Genomic DNA, 19,196 nt, shown 5'->3' with positions numbered 1-19,196 from the left:
GAAAATGGCCTATCGTACCCGTCTTGGCCCAGCCTGTCAACATGCGGCTCTGCATTGACCTGACCTCTGCAGAAGTTAACCCGCATTTCTCATCTCAATTACGAGATAATAACAAGGTGTCAAGCACGATATCTCAACTGCATCTCGCACCACTACTCCGTGCCCAAACCCCAAAAAAGAATCTGGGGGAAAACGTTTTCATTACTTGAGAAATTTGGAGAAAACTCGATTGGGGAAAACGCAAGTGGAGAAACATAAGGGAGCCCGAGGCGCTAAGCAAAGGGTCCTCTGCACTGGGAACTTCTGCCCGGGTCCGTAAACTACAGGGGGGAGGTTATCTTGGCAGGTTCCAAAAGGCCGTGGGGCGCGTCAAAAGTTCCGACGCCACGCGCGTGTAGGTCTTTTCTTGGCAGTTGTTAAACGCGCGAAGCAGACGAGAGAAAATGTTAGTAAAGAAACAGTTGGGTAATTGTCAGATTTGACGGATCAACTCTTACATAATAAATAGAGTTCCCCCGCGAAAAGAAAAAGAACCTTGTTTGCAAGCTTATCTGGAGAAGTGCCAAAAGGGGAAGCTGAGTGGTGAATCTGTGAGGTAACGAGATCCGTTTTACGAGGTTGACGCGTGCGTCTATGTTAAAATGCTAATGTTAATTCAGTGGGGACTGGGGACATGACAGGCGATATGCAGTTTCTTGAGCAAGGTAGCATCGTGCACTGCATGTTCAACATTTAATTAACAGATTGCCACTATCTTTCTTCCATTGATCTCAACCGACGGCAGTGAAAATTCGTTTAGCTTGGCCGGGAATAGTGGACAGAGATATTCCCGAAGCTGTAACCAGTTTAACCGCTTTAGGAAGGTTACCGTTACATGAGCTTTAGGGTAAAAACGAGGTTGAAGAAGAAGATGTTGGGATGACGTGCTGAGATCAGGCAATTTTGAAGTACTCGCGAAGGATATTGATGATATGAGATCACTGATCTAGATATGGCTTATGAGACATGCGAATTACGCTCATATCACGACTCAACCTGGTGACGGGAATGAAACTCATAACCAAGCACACGACCCTCGCCCCTCAAATGTCACTGCCAAGACCCCAATGACACGTTCAAGCCACTCAATGCTCCATTCCTTTGCAAAACGGAGAGGCGACGTTGATCTTGCTACCAAAATCCAATTGTAAGGCCAAGCTAGGCGAATTGGCTTCAGCACTCTTGGCGCATTGGCAGCTGAAGACGCCACGCCACGAGCTGGTGGCTTGGCCCCAATGGCAGCCAAGACGTGATATGATATTCGGAGCCGGAGGGCGCCCAGATCCGACGTCCAAGCCGAGGCACTTCAAATCTAGAATATATATTGAATGGATCATTTGCATTATTTAATATCACCGTTGCAATTCTAGACACCTCTTACCAGGTTCTCCCCTGATACCAAACCACTTCACTGGGTCAAACAGATACCGTCCTACCGATTAAAATGTTCTCGAACAAAAAACAGAATCCACTCCTTCGGCCGACGTTACGAGAATGTCGACCTTCCCCGTTGGGTATCATGGCAAAAGGACCGATCCCGTACAAACTAGTGCTCGGGCCAATCCCCGCATGTGGCCTAACCTCCATCCAGGAACTTTTGTTGTCAAAAACATCTCGTTCCTATTGGCTCCCTTGGCAGATAAGGTCGTTCTCCACTAAACAACTCTGTTGTCTAAGGTTACTTTGACCTGCGACTCTGGGGTTTCTTCGCTGCGTCTGTATCAAGCTGGGATCGTCCGTCACCTTGTTCGCTTTTTGAGAAGGTGGCAATCAAGGGGACCCATAATGGAGTGATTGCTTGAACCCCGTAGATAAAATCGTCTCATGTATAATTATCCTTCACATCCCCCGCCAGACCCAGGCTTCTCTCATCCCTCTCATCCTTCTCCCCTCTCTCTCTCTTTTGACAGTTAGATCTCGTCAAAATGACCACCGCAGGTCACCTCGACACAGACGCCATCGCCCGCTCTGGCCTCGCCGACCCAGAGACGCACGGCATCCCCCAGATCGCCGGCAAGGGCTCCATCGACGTGACACGCCAGCGCTCCGTCTCCGACTCGGACGATGAGCTCCCCACCGAGGAGGAGCTGCAGACTCTGCGCCGCGTCTCCGGAAAGATCAAGTGGGCTATGTACACCATCGCCTTCGTAGAGGCCTGCGAGCGCTTCTCCTACTACGGCTCTGCGGTCCTGTACACCAACTTCGTCGCGAAGCCGCTGCCTAATGGTTCGACCACGGGTGCGCCGCTTGACCCCAACGATCCCCAGGCTCAGGCTGGTGCGCTTGGTATGGGACCCAAGGCCGCGCAGGGTATTTCCCTGTTCAACCAGTTCTTTGCCTATCTCATGCCCCTTGTTGGGTGAGTCGCCTTACTCTTCTAACATTTCGTTGTCCGTCTTGTGCTAATACCCTCAAAGTGCCTGGATTGCAGATGCCAAGCTCGGTCGTTTCCTCACTCTTCACATCGCCATTGCCATCTCTACATGCGCTCACGTCATCCTCGTCGCTGCTTCTTCTCCCACTGTCATTGTCCGCAAGGATCCCGCTTTCGGCGCCTTCATCGTCGGTCTCCTCGTTCTCTGCGTCGGAACCGGTTTCTTCAAGGCCAACGTCTCGCCCCTCCTCGCTGACCAGAATGAGGACACAAAGATGCGCGTCGAGGTACGCAATGGTGAGCGTGTCATTGTCGATCCCGCTGTGACCAACACCCGTGTCTTCCTCTACTTCTACCTGGCTATCAACATCGGCTCCGTCTGCGGCCAGATCGCAATGGTCTACGTTGAGAAGTATCACTCTTTCTGGCTCGCCTTCTTCATCCCTACCATCTTCTTCCTCGTCGCCCCAATTGTCCTCGCTCTCAACAAGAAGAAGTACAAGCTCAAGCCCGCCACTGGTTCCGTCCTATCCAAGTTCTTGCGCATGTTTTTCTACGTCCGCAAGCGCAGCTCTTTCTTCAGCTTCAACTGGGAGCACGCCAAACCCTCTCAGATTCCTGTTGATCAGCGCCCTGCTTGGATGACCTACGATGATGCCTGGGTCGACGAGGTCCGCCGTGGTTTGATGGCCTGCAAGGTCTTCCTTTACTTGCCCGTCTTCCATCTGGCTTACAACCAGATGACTGGTAACCTCACCACTCAGGCCTCTACCATGGTTCTCAACGGTGTTCCCAATGATGTCATTCAGAACCTGAACCCCATTTCTATTGTCATCATGGTCCCTCTCATTGATCACCTTCTTTACCCTGGCCTCCGCAAGATGGGCATCGCCTTCACCCCCATCAAGCGTATGACCACCGGTTTCATCATCTCAGCCCTCGCCATGGTTGCATCGGCTGTCATGCAACATTTCATTTATGAAAAGAGCCCCTGCGGCAAGTATGCCAATACAGAAGGTTGTAAACCCGCCGACATCAACGTTTGGGCTCAGTGCCTACCTTACATCCTGATCGGTCTCGGTGAGATCTTCGCCAATGTCACATCCTACGAGTATGCCTACTCCAAGGCTCCCGACAACATGAAGTCTCTCGTCATGTCTGTTAATCTCTTCATGTCCGCTTTTGCCTCCGCCATCGGCCAGGCTTTCACCCCTCTCTCGGGCGACCCTCTCCTCGTCTGGAACTACGTCGTTGTTGCCGTCATCGCTTTCGTCGGTGGTGTTGCCTTCTGGTTCAACTTCAAGCATCTCGACGCTGAGGAGGACAAGTGGAACATGCTCAAGGCGTCTGAGTACAAGGGCACTTACCAGCCCAACGCTCTGGAGAACAAGATCTCTGAGGAGCATGAGGAGCCCGCTGCTCCTAGGGACATTGAGAAGATGTGACTACCTCCCACTTGCAAGAGTTGCTATAAATTTAGTTGTTGAGATACCACCATAGTCTATCAATAGATTGCCTTTTTGAGCAATGTCAATACATATTACATGAATTTACCGTTTGAGTGTCTTGACGTGAATGAGCTATTTGGCTTTTGAACTGTCTTGGTTGATTCTGTTTGCATTTGAGATGACTTGTACAGATAGCAGGAATTGATCCTTTGTTCTACCTTCACAAGTTGTGGGCTAGAAGTGTTATTTGCAGTTGAGATTTGTGGCTGTGAGCTTATTCCAGCAGAGAGAACCTAGTTCTACCTTCACATGTTAAGCAAACGCTGTCAAAGGTCAATTGACTTTGGGTCGATTAGTCAATTCATGGATGAGACAGGTGACTAGACAAACTGTCCGAGACTTCAGCAGTAATACACAGGCTGAAGATCTCTTCATGTTGTCATGTACTGAGCAGAGTTGGTGCTTTGGGTGCCGTGGACAGCTAGTGGAGGAAAGAGAATCCAGGATCATGATCTTAAATACTGAGAAGACTTAACTAGTCTGAGGCTAAACTTAGGATACACTCTATCAAGTTTATTTTCATGCTTAGTCCCAAGGGCTGATGTTTTCGCTCCCCGAGGACAGTTACTAAACGGAGCCGATAAGCTCAGTAGATTGCGATAACAGATACGCACAGATATGTACATAGCGGGGTTCGCCAACGACACCATCACTTCGAAATAGAGACAGAGCTCAATCTCAGCGTAACATTCATTTTAACACAAGAAACATCGTGGCCTTGATAGCATGAAGCGTATCACTGAGTGTGAGGGGGTCACAAGTTATACACACAGATCTCACCAGCTGTTTTGTCTCAAAACGTTTCATGTTTGTCTCTTCTCAAGTATCATAATGCTATAAAAAGGCATGGTCTGCAATTTATGATACAATTTAGGTTATTGAACCTTGCCAAGCTGTTGAATCGCTGCGTGTTGAGTGATTGTTCCAAAATACGAGGTTTGTTGAAGATGGGGGCAGCCGAAGTGTGAATATGGAACGCAGCTTGAAATCCGGAAATAACACGGAAACGCGATTGTCCCTGTTTGCCCTCGTAGCCAACACCATTCTGCCTCTCTTGACTGCCAATTCCATACAAAATAAACCATTGAATGTGCCCCTAGATCTCCATGAAATCGTTGCTGTCAAGGGCAGATCCAGCGTTGGCATTTGCGTTCTTGAGAGCCCTCAAAGGCCCGCGTCCAACCCTCGCATCAAGATCCTTCTTGATCCACGCCCACTTCGGCTTGACTCGTCCATTGGGGAGAAAACAATTTGGCATTCCCTCAAAGAAACCCTCTCCAGCGAGCGGTCCATCGAGAAAGACTCCACCGGTTGCGCGACGTCGTGCAGGGACGGACTGCCACATTTTCTGAGCGAGCTTGACGTCGAAGTCAGGAGTGTCCAGTCGGGGAAGATTGATCTCAAAGTTCATAGCCTGGACCAAAGTCAGAATTGGGAGAGGAGAAGAGGACAAGGGTTCAGACCTCGATCTTGGCGAGTTTTGCATGGCGTTCGATGTGACGCGCGAGGCTGCCGTTGCGGTTGACGAGCACGGCTTTGCAGACGGGGCAGATCTTGGAGGAGCCGCGGAATGAGTTGGCAGATCGGGCTTTGGGAGGTGAGGAAGAGGCGAGGGACTCGGAGACCGGAGATGAGGGCCTGGGAGGGGAGGAGGGGAGAGATTTGCGCTTGAGTCTGGTGTTGAGAGTCATGATGATGAGCCTTTGTGAGCGTGAAGATGAAGAGTTCAGGCGAGTTCAGAGATGTTGGGGGAAAGTATAAAGAGTTCTGAGGAGGTTTACGGAAAAGGGAAAAGGGAAAAGGAAGAATTCGAAGAGAGCCGACAAGAATGATGCTCAAGTAATATTCATGGATGATATGAAAAAGTGACCGTGCCACTGTTGACAAGTGCTGGGTCAAGATAGCTCAAATAAGGGTATAATGCTACGGAAATAAGACGAAGTGGACTCAGCTGCAGCATCAAGATCAGACGAAGTAAACCACTAAGTACCACAGGAGTCTTGCACTCCTCCACCATGAGATTGCAAGAAACAGAGAACCTCAAAGCGAACGCAAATGTCTTAGAGGCTAAATGTCTTTTGACGTATTTGTCTAGTTCCCATACCCTGCCCAAGAGTATCTGCCTGCCCATAGCCATGCCATAGCCCATTACAACCCCCTAAAGGAGGAGCCAAAACTTGGGACCTCAATCCTCATTAACGCAAAGACTGACGTAAGCTAGCTTAAGTTTAGGATCCCTTTTTCTGAGTTTATGCTAACGCCTTGTATCAAGGTCTGATGTTTACCCACTCCCCAAGGCCCCCATCGCATCAACTCTGCTGTACCTATCCCAGAAAAGGACGCTTGTTGCTGAGCTCACGCTCCAATCCGTCTCCATCTCTCTTCAGCGCACCGCGTGACATCTCCTCAACGCGCTCCTTGCACTTATTCTCCAGCTCCGAGAGCACACTGCACGTCTCTCTAAGAATTCGAACGTCGTTCCGCTTGAGACAACCAGCAAGACTCGCAGCACTCACGGCGCGATGGGCCGCGCTGACATTGTTGCCTGAGGTCATGATTAGGCCATTACAATATGTAGTAGGACAAGTGTACTTACGAATCTCCCTGGCGAGATCGAGTAGAGAATCAGCTGGGCGGTCATTGATCTGCTTCTGCAGCTCGTCATTGCGGTCGGTCAGGCTGAGGATGAGAGCCTGGGTTTCGTCATCTGGACGGAGGTTGGTTTGCTTTTGACCGGCTTTGAGGCCGAGATCGTAGGCCTGGCTGCTGACATCTTCGAGAAACTTCTGGTGCTCGAATGAAGCGACGAAGCTGAGCTTCCTCAGTTCGGAGGTTCTATTGTCGGGAGGATTGTTTGAGGAGCTGCTGGGACTTTGGGATGACATTGTGTTTGGTGAAGATGTTAAGAAGTGAAGTGGAGTGGGGTGAATGGAAGCTTAGAAGTAAAGTGTTTGAAGATGATGAGGTTGAAAGAAGAGGAACGGAGAAGGAAGTGGGATATAAATAGGAGGATCTCGAAGGTCAAGAGATTGGGTTTCATGTCGCTGAATCAGAAGCGCAGCTGATGTTCCAACAGGGGAGAAGTAGGCGATCTGGGTGCGTTGAAGGGGATGATGCGGTGTCAATATTTTCGTCTAGACTACTTCTGCCTGCTGATCTATCTCCATCCTCACACAAACTTATTTCATTCAACGTGCCTTGCAATCTTCCTCCACAAACAACAACCACCCAACGACATACAACAAACACACCATTAGCATCAACCACCCTCCTGCTTGCGTATCACTTCAATGGTTAAACTTCGCCTCAGGAACGCTTCCTCAACTAAGGAACAGAATGCCCCGGTGCCTGCAACACCCAACGATGGACAAGTCGACCCTCCCTTTCGACTCGGGGTTCGATTTCGTCCTCACGATGGCTCTACAAGAGCCCAAGTATGTACATCATCACACGCTTCGCGCCCGCGACTCTGACAGATATATTACAGGACAGAGACTTCGTAAAACTCTCTAATGCGCCGACGAAGGTTCCAATGTATCTGAGTGACCTTCCATATGAACCCACGACCGTGTGTTTGTCCAAGAGCATCATTGCTGCCTTCAAGGAGGTGCAGCAGACAATGCCGCTTGACCTTGCACTAAGGCTCAAGCAGGCTGTCATGCAGACGATGAAAACCACACCGAATATGGGAAGTATCGGCAAAACCAAAGTTAGCAGCATGATGCCATACCAGCGATTGGCCGGAGAGCATGGCATCGAAAAGCAAGTTGGCTATCCAGACTGGTTTTTCATGGCTGCCTGGCTGGGCCCAGGGCATCCATTTCTCGAAGACATTCGCAAAGACATGTCAGATGTCTGGGGCGTAGAGTTTCCGACCGACGAGATCATTTATCCCATGATCATGAACCGCGAAACCGAAGTGAGGCTTTTCAACGGAGAAATTGCCCCTATACCTAATGAAGACTCCATCGAGGAGCGAGTAAAGACAATCAAGAAGACGATCAACGAGTCGCCTGTCAACGGTCTCAGCGCTGCTATCAAAGACCATCTTCCGGATGCCTTCAAGGATTTCGGCGACGCAAGCAAAGTGCACACTTTGGAGACCAGCCTCGCCTCAACAAACCGCGAACTGGAAGATGCAAGAAAGAAAGTCAGCAACCTCGAGAAACAACTCAGCGAGGCCAAAACATCACAAGCCCGCGCACAAGAGAAGACCAACAACGAACTACAGAAGACTAAGAGCGACATGGAAACCCTCCGAAAGGAGATCCGACAGCTCAAAGCTGCACAAGGTTCAACCGAAAACGTGAAGAAGGATGTCGAAGCACTTCGGGTGACGCTCACCCAGCGAGTGACTAATATCCAGGCGAAAGTCGAGAAGGACATGGGTACCTTGCGCAGTGAGGTAGCCAAGTCAGCTGAGAAGGCGGAAAAGGCAGTGGAGACTGGGGCCCTGGTTCTGAGCGTCCTGTCAATTCCTGGAGGTCAGAAGCGAAAGATGGATGAGATTTCTTGAAGAACACACCTAGTCTGTAGTTCACTAAACCTAGACTAAGGTATGCTTGATTTAATTGGGTTATAATAAATGTATACCAAGTTATACTAAACTTATCAAAGTCTTGCTGTCACCTAGCCTAAAGATCCCAGGTTTTGTCCATAAGGATCAACAAACTATACAAAACTCATCATACTCAAACAGTAGCCCAATAAGATCAAAAATATGTATTCATAAATCGTATCCAAAACCGTCATATATGGTATATCTCAATAACAAATCCAAGATCCAATCTCAAATGCCAACTGATACCCAATCCAAGTCTATCCAAAGCCTAGACCTTACCCTGCTTATCATCAATGACCAACAACCCAGCATCAATCCCAGCTCTAGCAAACCTATCACCCAACACACCAACAGTCCGCTGAAAGTCCCTCTCAACACCAAAGTCCTCAGCGAGAGCATTGTCAAAGAGCGCGTGCTTACGACCAACGACGATCAAATCACCAACGCTCAGACGAGACTTGCCAACGGTCTCGCGAGCGTGAGCGACAGCGAGGTCAGGAAGGTTGCGGACTGAATCAACAGAGATCTCGACAAAGTTCACCCGGCCCTCGAGCTTGCCGGAGGCGTTGCTCTTGGCGGTGTTGAGGAGGTCCAAGTCGCTGGCCGATGGGACACTCTCGATGTTCTTGTCGTCGGGAGTGATGTGATCGTCTTCGTTGAAGTGAAGATGAATGACATGGATTGAGACGTGAGGGTTGTGAGCGAGCTGAAGGGCGAAGAGGAGAGCGGCGCGGTCGTCTTTACCGCCGATGAAGGGCACAAATATGCTTTGGCGCTGGTCTACGGGTCTATGGATGATGGCGCCATCGTGGGCGCTGTGAACTGATAGACCGGTGCGGGTTCGGGTGAGAGTTGGCTTTCTGGACAAAGTATCGCTGTTAGGATTGCGATTGATGAAGATACCAGTTGTGCAAGTTGAGCGCTGAACCGCAGCGGCAACATAATCGATGTACGTCCTGCTGAAGAAGCGATCGTTGGGGTTACCAGTCTCGGTCAAAGCAGCAGCAGCAGAGCTCTCCTCGGCCAGACCTCCATAGGTACTCCAGGGGATGAGCATAAAGTCGGACCTTGCTTCCTCGGCATACTTGACGATGGTCTCTGCATAGGCGTTGGTAGGAATAATGGACACCTGGCCAGCAACAGCTACACCGTTGAGGCGAGAGAAGGTCTGGAACGCGGAGAAGACAGCATCACGGGAAGCGAACTCATCAAGCTCGGCAGACTGCATGACTGAGGATGTACGGTCTGTCAACTCCATGAGACGTACGCCACGAACTTCAAGGGGGCGATTGGGAATCGGCTGGGTCCTTTCCTCAGAAGTGGAGTCGGCAGCCTCAACGGTTGAGTCTCGAAGAGCATGAGTGGGCTTTCGAGATCCTCCGAGAAGCGACACGAGGTTGAAAAGTCCGGGAAGAGCGTCGAGGCGGAGATGAAGAATGAGGCGATGAGTTTGAGACTTGTCGAGAGCCTCTTCCATCTTGTGCTCAGAAGTTTGAGCTTCAGTCTGGAGAGGGTTTCCATCCCAGTCAATCTCTCCTCGTCGCCACTTGTCGACCTTCTGGCGATACCAGACAGGGTAAAGCCATTTAGTGAGCGGGGAGGTTGTCACGGTGGTAACCTAACTCAATCAGCGGAGAATTGGGCGAATAAAAAGGAGAATACTTACGACTGCCATGACAACAAACATGGTGAAGGTTCGACTGGAGAGAATGCCGGCTTGAAGACCAATGTTCTAGAATTGTTAGCGCGGTATAATCCACCAGGGACGAGTAACTTACCAGCACAATGAGCTCTACAAGACCCTTGCAACTCATCAAGGCACCGATTGTCAAGCTTTCTCGCCAGAGACATTTGGTGAGACGGGCGGCCAATGTACCGGCGATGATCTTGCCAAAGAAGGCGCATGCAATGATGGCAATGACATATCCCCATGTAGTGCCATCGTTGAGCAGACCAAGATCAGTATTGAGACCAGAGAGGGCAAAATAAAGTGGCAGAAGTATAGAGCCGACGAGATCTTCAATCTTTTCGGTCAACTTGATGGCAAAACCACCGTCGTGCGGACAGATGAGACCTATAAGAAACGCACCGAAAATGGCGTGTACACCAATGGCAGCTATATAACGTTAGATATGACAGCGAATGGGAACAGTGATCTTACCGGTGAACCAGGAGGAGGCCAAGACGAGGAGAAGAGTCAAGGTAGTGATGCCCTGGGATGGGCCATTCTGGATGCTGTCGGTGCGTCGCAAAACCCAGAGAAAGACTGGCCGAACAGCATAAACCAGAAAGAGAACCCAAGCTGCTGCGGTCAAGAAGACATAGAGCGCTGTGAGGCCATTGGCGTTGTTGACGAGAGCGACACTCAGGGCGAGAAGAACCCAGCCAACAACGTCGTTGCCAATGCCCGCAGCAAGAACAGTGACACCGACCGAAGTCGAAAGAAGTTGAAGCTCAGAAAGAATACGGCAAAGAACCGGAAAAGCGGTAATGGCAAGCGCAGTTCCAATGAAAAGAGCAAAAGTGCCAAACTCCATATCCTTCATGGTCCCCTCATCGCCATATTCCTCATACAAGCCCCAAGCAACAGCAACACCAAGACCAAAGGGCAGCATCATACTAGCCAGGCCAACGCTGACAGCGACACGCCAATTGGACTTGAACATGCGCGTATCGACTTCGAGACCGACGAGGAAGAGGAAGAGCAGGAGACCGATGGTGGCGACGTTGCTGAGGACGGGCATGGACTCGGTGGGGAAGATGTTCTCCTTGAAGCCGGGGATGCGCATCATTACGGAGGGGCCGAGGACGATGCCGCCAATGACTTCTGCGATGACACGCGGCTGGCCAAACTTGGAGAGCGGCCATTGTAGAAGGCGGCAGAAGATTATGATGATGAAGGCTTGCACGATGAAGAGCGCGATGGGGTCTTTGGGGTTGTAGTGGATCGGGTTGAGGCCTTCGATGATGCCGCCCTGGGGATGCGCGCCCGTGGCAGTGGCCACTGCAGCTGTCGCGGTAGAGGACATGGCGATTCGGAGGGTACGCTCGTGTCGGAGGGTAAGCGATGGTCGAGTCGCAGACGGCGAAGATGTTGACAGAGGAGGACAGAAGAGGGGACCGTCAGCCCTTATCTTGTGTCTGGGGAGACGACGAGAATGAAGCGAAATGAAATGGAGGCGGAGCTGGAGGTTAGTGACTGTTCCCAGAGGGCGGGCGGTCTGGGCGGGGCAAATCTGAAGCCAAGGCCCAAGGGTCTAGGCTGTCGTAATGGAGGGTGCCGACGCTAAACCTGGATTGCCCTTCTCACGTTACGCTCTCCAACCTTTGTAGCGCGTACTCGTACTTCATACAAGGTTTATTTCCTGTTATATAGTTACATTTTGGTCCATCACCACTATTTTGTTGCGTCAGACGTTCTATTCTGTTCTGTTCTTTTGCTTCGTGCCCCGATAAACTACAGAGCTAGCTAGAGGTTATTCGGTGGAGAAGTTGGGGAACCCTCCAGAACGGCCTTGGCGGGTGCAACAGCGACAGCTACAACTATAAGGCTTGTGATTGTGATTGTGACTGTGACTGGTGTCACAATAAGCACGTCAATTGCGGGCGCATTCAGTATCGCAAACACTCTTTTAATTGATACGGGCGTTACGGAGTACAACGGAGACTTTGGATGCATTTCGAGTCTGGTGCACGAGATCAAAGACGGTAGTCAATGTGATGTTACAGTGGAGAAATAAGCTTGGTGGATTGACACTGTAGATCTCGTAAAATGTCTCATCTCAAATTGTTTAGTTCATTCCATTTTCTTTGTCGCAATCTGCTTACATGTGATGCTCTGCTCTTTCATCCCAATTGGATCCCCTGTTGCTCACGCGCCTTTTTTGGTGTCTCACCGCTTCGCGTCTAGACCCTTCCGACTCTGTTGGTGGGTGCTATTGAGGCTGGGTCAACTCGTGATGAAGGGTGTCACAAGCAGATGCGGGGAGTTCAATGTCGCAATGCGCTAAAGACCCATTCGAGGGGAGGTAAGAAAGCTCAAGACTGGGTCCGTAAGCAGCAAAAATATTTAGGCAAGTCTAGCCTAAGCTTAGCAGATCCTTGAGTAATTTATTTTAACAACCATGCCTAAGGTCTTGCGCTTTTTTACTCCTCAAAACGTTCTCCCCGCCGGATCTCCACGATGCGCACTCTGTAATTCTTAGTGGCTCGTGTTTTATCTCTGGGCATCGCTGTAATTCATCAGCAGGGGTTGTCAGCTGGGTCGGAGCCAAGATAAAAATATGAGCTAAGTGGGATTTCTGCGAATGGCCAATCCGGGTGATGATTCGTCATTTTGACCAGGACGAATTCCCAGTTTGGACAAATTGAAGCTATTCCCAGATTCATCATTCTTAAGACACCGAGCGGTATCTTCATCCCCCCCTGGACTTCCTTCAATTCTTTGTCGATTGATAAATGTATTTTAATATCGCGAATTCTATGGGCGCTTTTGTTCTGACTCTATTTGTAAATTAAAATGATACGAATGCTAGAGAAATTATGGGCTCGTGATACAATCAGAAATGAATGAATCCGTATGGATTGCATGTTGAGGCAAAGGTCTAGACAAAAAGTACAAATGAATAAGCATGCGAACATTTTAGCGACATCAACAGTCGGGTAGTGCGGTGAGGGAAAACGCCATATCGCGCAGAGAATTGCATGACGCATCGTCCATTGAAACGACGATACTCAGCCACGAGCATGTCCAACTAAGCTAATTTAAACATCGCAGCCATCTTTTCTATTATCTCCATACTTTCTAGCATCCTAATCACGCTCGAGACACTGCGACATGCTCATGGGAGCGCAAGGTTCGTCCCGCCCATTGCCCTTAACCAATTGACGAGGCCAAACACAAGATACGCAGCTGCTCCAGGCTGGCTTCGCTTCTAGATATCGCTGGATATGGACGTTGGCGACAAATGGTAACTCGTCGAAATGGTATCGACTCCGGATGGAACTTGGAGACCGGAATGGACATTCTAGGGAGCGAACGATACACGAGTCCAGATATATAGTAGCAAATATCTCTTCGAGAAGGGCGGCAATGGTAGGCACGATATGGGCGAGTCAGGCGAACATTGTAGTTTTCAACAAAGTAAATTGACTCGAAATTCATGAATAAAGCTATTGTAAATATCCGAATGCTTCAAACCCAAAACTATCCAGAAGGTCCAAGCAATCTTCTCCTTCCAGCCCGAATCTCCATACAGAAGTCATGTGTCTGTCATGTACAAACACCAACCGATCACTCAACATGGCTCATACTCTTCTCCTTGATGTCGGAATCATGGTCGCCTCGTCGCTCGGTCACCTCATAAGGGTTGACATAGGTCGTAGCAAACTTCCTTGCCGAGACACCCTGGTCGAACAGCATGTCAAGCTCAGCATAAGAGCGGTCCTTGGGCTCAGGAAGTCGGAAGTAAGCCCACAGGAAACACAAAGCGCAGTTACCAGCCCAGAAGAACGCCGACTTGGCTCCCCAGTTCCAAGCTGTCGGGTTGAGCGAGTACAAGCCGATGATGTTGGTGTATGCGACACCGACGATGTTGTAGGCGTTTCGGGCCAACACGATGGTTCTCTGGCGAAGTCGAGAGGATGGCAGCTCGGCGACGAGGGAGTAACAGACCGGACCGACGGTGATGTCGTAGGTGAAGGTGTAGACGAGGAGAAGCGATCCGATTGCCCAAGAGTAACCGGGTGCCTTTGCAGGAATGCCTAGGCAGCCGGTGACGAAGAGGATGACGGTGAGGAAGAAGAGACCCCAGACGTAGATCTTGCGACGGCCGACGCGGGCCATTAACGGCCAGGAAAGCACGGTGCCGATGAATCCGAGGGCGAATTGACCGATTGTCATGGTGAAGGCAGAGGATTCGGCGAGACCAGCTTGTTCGTAGAAGTATGTCGAGTTGCCCATGAAGGAGGAACCGCAGATGGTCTGGCAGATCCAGGTGAGGCAAGCAATCTCAGTTCGGCGGAGGTTGACCTTTCCTCGGAAGCAGTCCAAGTATCCAGTTCCCTCGCTGATCTTCCTCTCAACCTTGTCGGTGTGAACCATCATGGCGACGGTATCGTCAGCATTGACACTTGTGCCCTTGCTCTGCAGACGCTCCAGTGATCGCTTAGCGTCCTCGACACGGCCCTTGCGGATGTACCACCAAGGAGACTCTGGGGCAAGCAGCACAGCGATGAGAATGGGGATGGGCCATACCCACTGGACAGCAAAGGGGATCTTGTATGACCATTTGCTCTCCAGACTGATGCATCCGCGCAGCACGCCCGAAGCAATGAGTTGTCCGATGACCCAGCAGAGGTTGACGTAGGTTGTGAGGTAGCAACGAAGGTGAATAGGGCAGACTTCAGCGGCGTAGGTCGTAGTAAGGGTCTGAAAGACGCCCCATGGAAGACCGCAGAGGATCTCGCCGGCAAGCAGCATCGACAGGCTGACAGAGAAGAACTGGATGAAGATAAAGGCAGTCATCATGACAAGCGCCGCCGCGAGAACCTTCTTGTATCCATAACGGTCGGCGAGCCAGCCGCTAGCGTACAGGCCTAGAATCTCGCCGACACTGGCACCGTTGGTGAGGCCGGACTGCCAAGCAGCGGAGATAGAGTATCCGCCCTGCCCGTCCGGGTGGCCGTAGTACTCGTTGAAGGGCTTCATGGCGTAGAGGTTGCCGATGAGGATGGTGTCGTAGCCCTCCATGATGATGCAGGTGGAGAGGGCGATTGACCAGCCCATGGCTTTGGGATAGGCACGGAGACCCTCCATGAAAGTCATGTTGTGTTCTGCGGCGGCGGCATTTTCGGCTGCGGTGAGGATGCCACGGAGCTCTGCGCTGTCGTTGACCTCGTGGATGTGCTGAGCCGCGATGCTCTCACGGCGATCGTCCATGTGAGCGACGCCCTTCTCATCAGGCCCGTTGTTAAACGCCATGATGTATGGCAGTGAGCGATTGTGAGAGTATCAGAGTGGTAAGGGTGAGATGGGATGATAGACAATTGTAGTCTTGATGATGATCTGTTCATGATTTGGGGGAGGAGGAGGCATGGCTTTATAGACGCAATCCTGTGCGCACACGAGATTTCAGCTCAGGCCAAGTTGAGAAGTTCAGGGAGAGGATTAACTCGATACGAGCAAGCGGACTAGAAGCATTGGCCAATCGGTTCGCAATCTGGAGTGTCTAGACTACCCCAAGTTCTGTCTGTGGAGTCGCGGGGACCCCAAACGTCAAATTGCTTGGCCACGCGGCTACGAACCCTAAAGCTGGGAAAACTCGTCGGTCCGACATATCGGCTGACGGTTTAATTGATCGTGTTTTACCTGCCGCGAAAAAAGCGCCTCTTAAACAGGCCATACCCAGTATGGACAATGGCGTAGGTATGTCAGGGAATAGGGAGAGCAGGGAATGCGTTAAAATGCAAGATCTTTGTTGGAGGTGGCGCTATGACAGTGGCCAGAAACACGCGATTCAACATTCGATGTTGCTTCAGTCGGGGTAAGATCAAAGTGTAAAAACTTTATTTAATATTCTCTCAATGAATGCAGTATGTGAACGAGGCCAAGGCGAGTTATTATGGCCTTGATGTTCATTCGCGATGTAGGCTTCTACACTCTTGCAAGGTTTAGACCTTCCGACTCCGACTAACATCAACATATCTTAAACAATCAATGGAGACACGCGAGCCAAGACGTACCTACAGCCAAAATCTCTCCGCAGATCCCAATGATGAACGCGGGGAAATATCTCCTACATCATCTCCATCCGACGCTCTACCATTTTGGAGCTCTCATCCCAGCTAGTTCCAGACTTGGTTCGTTCCGTGCTAGTGCCGACATCCCGTCCCGGATAACACGGCAAGTCTTTCACGAAACAGGAAACATCGTCAATGCACATGATGATTTTACTCGGACCGACGAAATAAGGGAGCCAATAGTGCAAACCACAATCAGACAGGTAATAAACGCCACGTTTGATAACTTCGTTGAACTCAGGATGCAGTTTGCGGGGGAGCCAGGCGCGACGCTGAGTGGTGTACCGTCGGGCCGGGTTCACTGCAGTGGTGTGCCGGTCTGATGAGGGGATTCTAGCTAGTTGCTGCGGAAAGAAATGCTTGGGGACGAGGGAGGACGGAATGTGGGCGCTGAAGCTACTGGCTGAGGCTCGGCAATTATCGTTCTAGTAAGATGGATTTCTAGTACTGAATGACATTACTTAGTGGATTGAGATCATTGTGATGGCTGAGACACAAGAAACGACCATCACGGCTATTAGGGGACTTGTCAACTTGATCAGAATACGGTTATCGCTGGAAACAGTTTAGATATAAGAAGTCCTATTTACTGGATATTAAGACTGCGAACAACAGCCAGTAGGTCTCTGTCAAAGGTTACTCATTGATGCGCGTATGTAATTCTTGGGCAGCAAGACATGATTGTCGAGCATCCTCTGCGGGCCTCTCTTAGCCTTGGTCTGTACCTGTTGGGTCATCGCCTACTTGTCAAGTACTATTCCAGCTCTCAAAGTCCCTTCATATGCAGAATTATTAAAGGTCCGCATACACGGGTTCCTTTACTGCGTGTAGTGGTTGCACACCGCCCGCTAGGTTTGGATTGAAGGACTCGCAGTCTCTGCATATCAGCAAGCACTGGTAGCGAGTCTGTGCATATATGTTAGAAAAGCCCAAAGGCAGAGTTGGTGATAAAAGGGCCCTATAGTTAGACTGGCTGGATCCGCGTTCCACAAATATGGATGACATTTATCTTGGCTTATCTTCTAGGGACATCTTAGTATATGATATAATAGACTGAGAATGAAAATGACATGAAGACCTGAGGCGTAACATGCCTTCGTGAACATTAGGATTCCTTGACGGAGGTCATTGATCATGACAGGGTATTATTAAGAGGATTGGGAGAGATTAAGTTCATTGAATCACGGACTCGTAGAACGGGGAACAATGTGCAACTCCTAGGTGTGGACGATTGATGCCTACAGGGTCGCTGATATTGCTTTCTCAACGTGACGTGCTCGAGTGCGGCGCTGGCGTTCAACTGCCGGCTTTCCATATTCAGAGTATGACAAAAGGCTTGCAAAGCATATGGAGTGGGCCGTCCTCCTCTCGCAAGTTCACTTTCCCTTCCGGTGTCCGGCTCGATACTGCCAGACTTGACCTTTGGGGGAGAATTACATAATGCTATGATATCAAGAGTCACCCATGTTATATGTAGCCCTAGTATAGGTCGCACGTTTACAATACGAGTATTGATATGTCCTTGCCATCGGATCCGGATGAATGTGTATCTGGGACCTCCTACAACTCTACAGAGCTTACAGCACAGTCAAGCCTGACATGAACTCTGAAGAGCTCTGATCAAAGGCGCAGACTCATCAAAGCAGTGGCTTTGCTTTGAGATCATTACTTACTTGCATCTCCTCGGATGAAGATCGCTTACAAATAAAAGATTCTAAAAACCAAGTCCAAGACTCTGGGCTTGCCTAGAAGCAGAGACCCAGTACCTAAGATCATGGCCTTTCAGTAAGGCAAACCCCCGCTTGTTTTGGCCATTGAGGAAACCATGACACTGAGATATATACTTAAAATGTCTAGTCTTAATATTCTCAGAGACTTGTACTCTTTCTAGCCCGCTTCACATTGATGTATCCTAACGACAAAGCTTCCTTGGAAGTCATGGACACCAGAAACCTGTATGCTGAGTGACAGAAAAGACTGCAGTAAAGTTGGCATAATTTTTCAGACCTATCTTAGGTGTTTCTAACACCTGACTTTGCTTCAAGAGTTGTCTTACTCCCTAACGAGTGGGACGCTACAGATTAGTAACGACATCGGATTTTTGACGGTAGGATTGGCGCTTCAGTGAGGATAGACATGGAACGAAGTTAGGAAAACTCATTAAGAAACGTTGTATCATGCAGAGTTCAGTCAGTTTGACTGAATATCAGGCAATAGTAGAAGCAAACTCGGCGTTGGATTGTAGGTTCTAAACCCACGTGATGAGAGTCAACCAAGGGCTTCGTCTACAAACACGTCCCTAACTCGGTTGGTTGAGATCGGATCCGTGGCCGAAGCCGAAGGCTCTATTCCTCTCCGAACTATCTCGTCATTTCTGGTGAGGGGGCAGCGATCTACCCTGAAGAGGCCGGCACTTCGACGCGTGCCCTTTGACTGCATGCGTAGGCACTAGCGTGTAACTGGATTGCATTGCTTATTACTTCTCAGAGCGATTTGAATTTATGACAGTACCATGTTGAATCAACAGGCTTGCAAGACCTTGTGTTGCGATTTCAGAGCATTTCTGGTCAGGTACGAGTCCTCCCAGGTAATCGCCTCTAGTGCATGAGGTGCGCTGACCGCCTTCTGTAGCCACTGAATGAGACAGCGAGATTCAATTGACGCGATATCTACTTGGACTCGAAAAACAATCCACAAATTAGCTTAATTGATATTTTATGTCCGGCGATACTCAGTCTGTAAGCAGAGACACCAAGAATCTCTGTTGCATCCACAACAAGATCGAAAGATGGGCCTGCTGCAAAATCTCTCTCGCAATGAGCCCTGTAAGGTGCCCTGTAAAATGCCCTCGCCCCGGTGCTGAAGCTTATCGCGTCCCAACAGCTCACCTCAATTCCTCCAGTGCTCGTAACAT

At 50.0% G+C, this 19,196-nt stretch overlaps 6 protein-coding genes across 6 annotated transcripts; 2 read left to right on the top strand and 4 right to left on the bottom strand.

Moving 5' to 3' along the window:
- Window positions 1-1,964: 1,964 nt before the first annotated feature.
- Window positions 1,965-3,858, top strand: J7337_008970 (uncharacterized protein; the record flags this gene model as incomplete). The annotated part of the gene is made up of 2 exons (XM_044826574.1): window positions 1,965-2,398; window positions 2,457-3,858. 2 exons carry the CDS (start codon window positions 1,965-1,967, stop codon window positions 3,856-3,858), a joined length of 1,836 nt encoding a protein of 611 aa, XP_044679491.1.
- A 1,159-nt stretch (window positions 3,859-5,017) lies between these two features.
- J7337_008969 (uncharacterized protein) lies at window positions 5,018-5,612 on the bottom strand (the record flags this gene model as incomplete). The annotated part of the gene is made up of 2 exons (XM_044826573.1): window positions 5,018-5,335; window positions 5,385-5,612. The coding sequence occupies 2 exons, from the start codon at window positions 5,610-5,612 to the stop codon at window positions 5,018-5,020; spliced, it is 546 nt and encodes a 181-aa protein (XP_044679490.1).
- A 633-nt stretch (window positions 5,613-6,245) lies between these two features.
- On the bottom strand, window positions 6,246-6,806 carry J7337_008968 (uncharacterized protein; the record flags this gene model as incomplete). Its single annotated transcript, XM_044826572.1, has 2 exons — window positions 6,246-6,466; window positions 6,518-6,806. The coding sequence occupies 2 exons, from the start codon at window positions 6,804-6,806 to the stop codon at window positions 6,246-6,248; spliced, it is 510 nt and encodes a 169-aa protein (XP_044679489.1).
- Window positions 6,807-7,284: 478 nt separating this feature from the next.
- Window positions 7,285-8,437, top strand: J7337_008967 (uncharacterized protein; the record flags this gene model as incomplete). The annotated part of the gene is made up of 2 exons (XM_044826571.1): window positions 7,285-7,359; window positions 7,409-8,437. The coding sequence occupies 2 exons, from the start codon at window positions 7,285-7,287 to the stop codon at window positions 8,435-8,437; spliced, it is 1,104 nt and encodes a 367-aa protein (XP_044679488.1).
- Window positions 8,438-8,750: 313 nt separating this feature from the next.
- On the bottom strand, window positions 8,751-11,511 carry J7337_008966 (uncharacterized protein; the record flags this gene model as incomplete). The annotated part of the gene is made up of 4 exons (XM_044826570.1): window positions 8,751-10,100; window positions 10,149-10,214; window positions 10,261-10,598; window positions 10,644-11,511. The coding sequence occupies 4 exons, from the start codon at window positions 11,509-11,511 to the stop codon at window positions 8,751-8,753; spliced, it is 2,622 nt and encodes an 873-aa protein (XP_044679487.1).
- Window positions 11,512-13,775: 2,264 nt separating this feature from the next.
- J7337_008965 (uncharacterized protein) lies at window positions 13,776-15,464 on the bottom strand (the record flags this gene model as incomplete). Its single annotated transcript, XM_044826569.1, has 1 exon — window positions 13,776-15,464. The coding sequence occupies one exon, from the start codon at window positions 15,462-15,464 to the stop codon at window positions 13,776-13,778; it is 1,689 nt and encodes a 562-aa protein (XP_044679486.1).
- Between the last annotated feature and the right edge of the window lie 3,732 nt (window positions 15,465-19,196).

The sequence above is a fragment of the Fusarium musae genome, chromosome 6 (genome assembly GCF_019915245.1).
Source record: "Fusarium musae strain F31 chromosome 6, whole genome shotgun sequence".
NCBI lineage: Eukaryota > Fungi > Ascomycota > Sordariomycetes > Hypocreales > Nectriaceae > Fusarium > Fusarium musae.
This window is presented reverse-complemented; position numbering and strand designations above follow the sequence as displayed.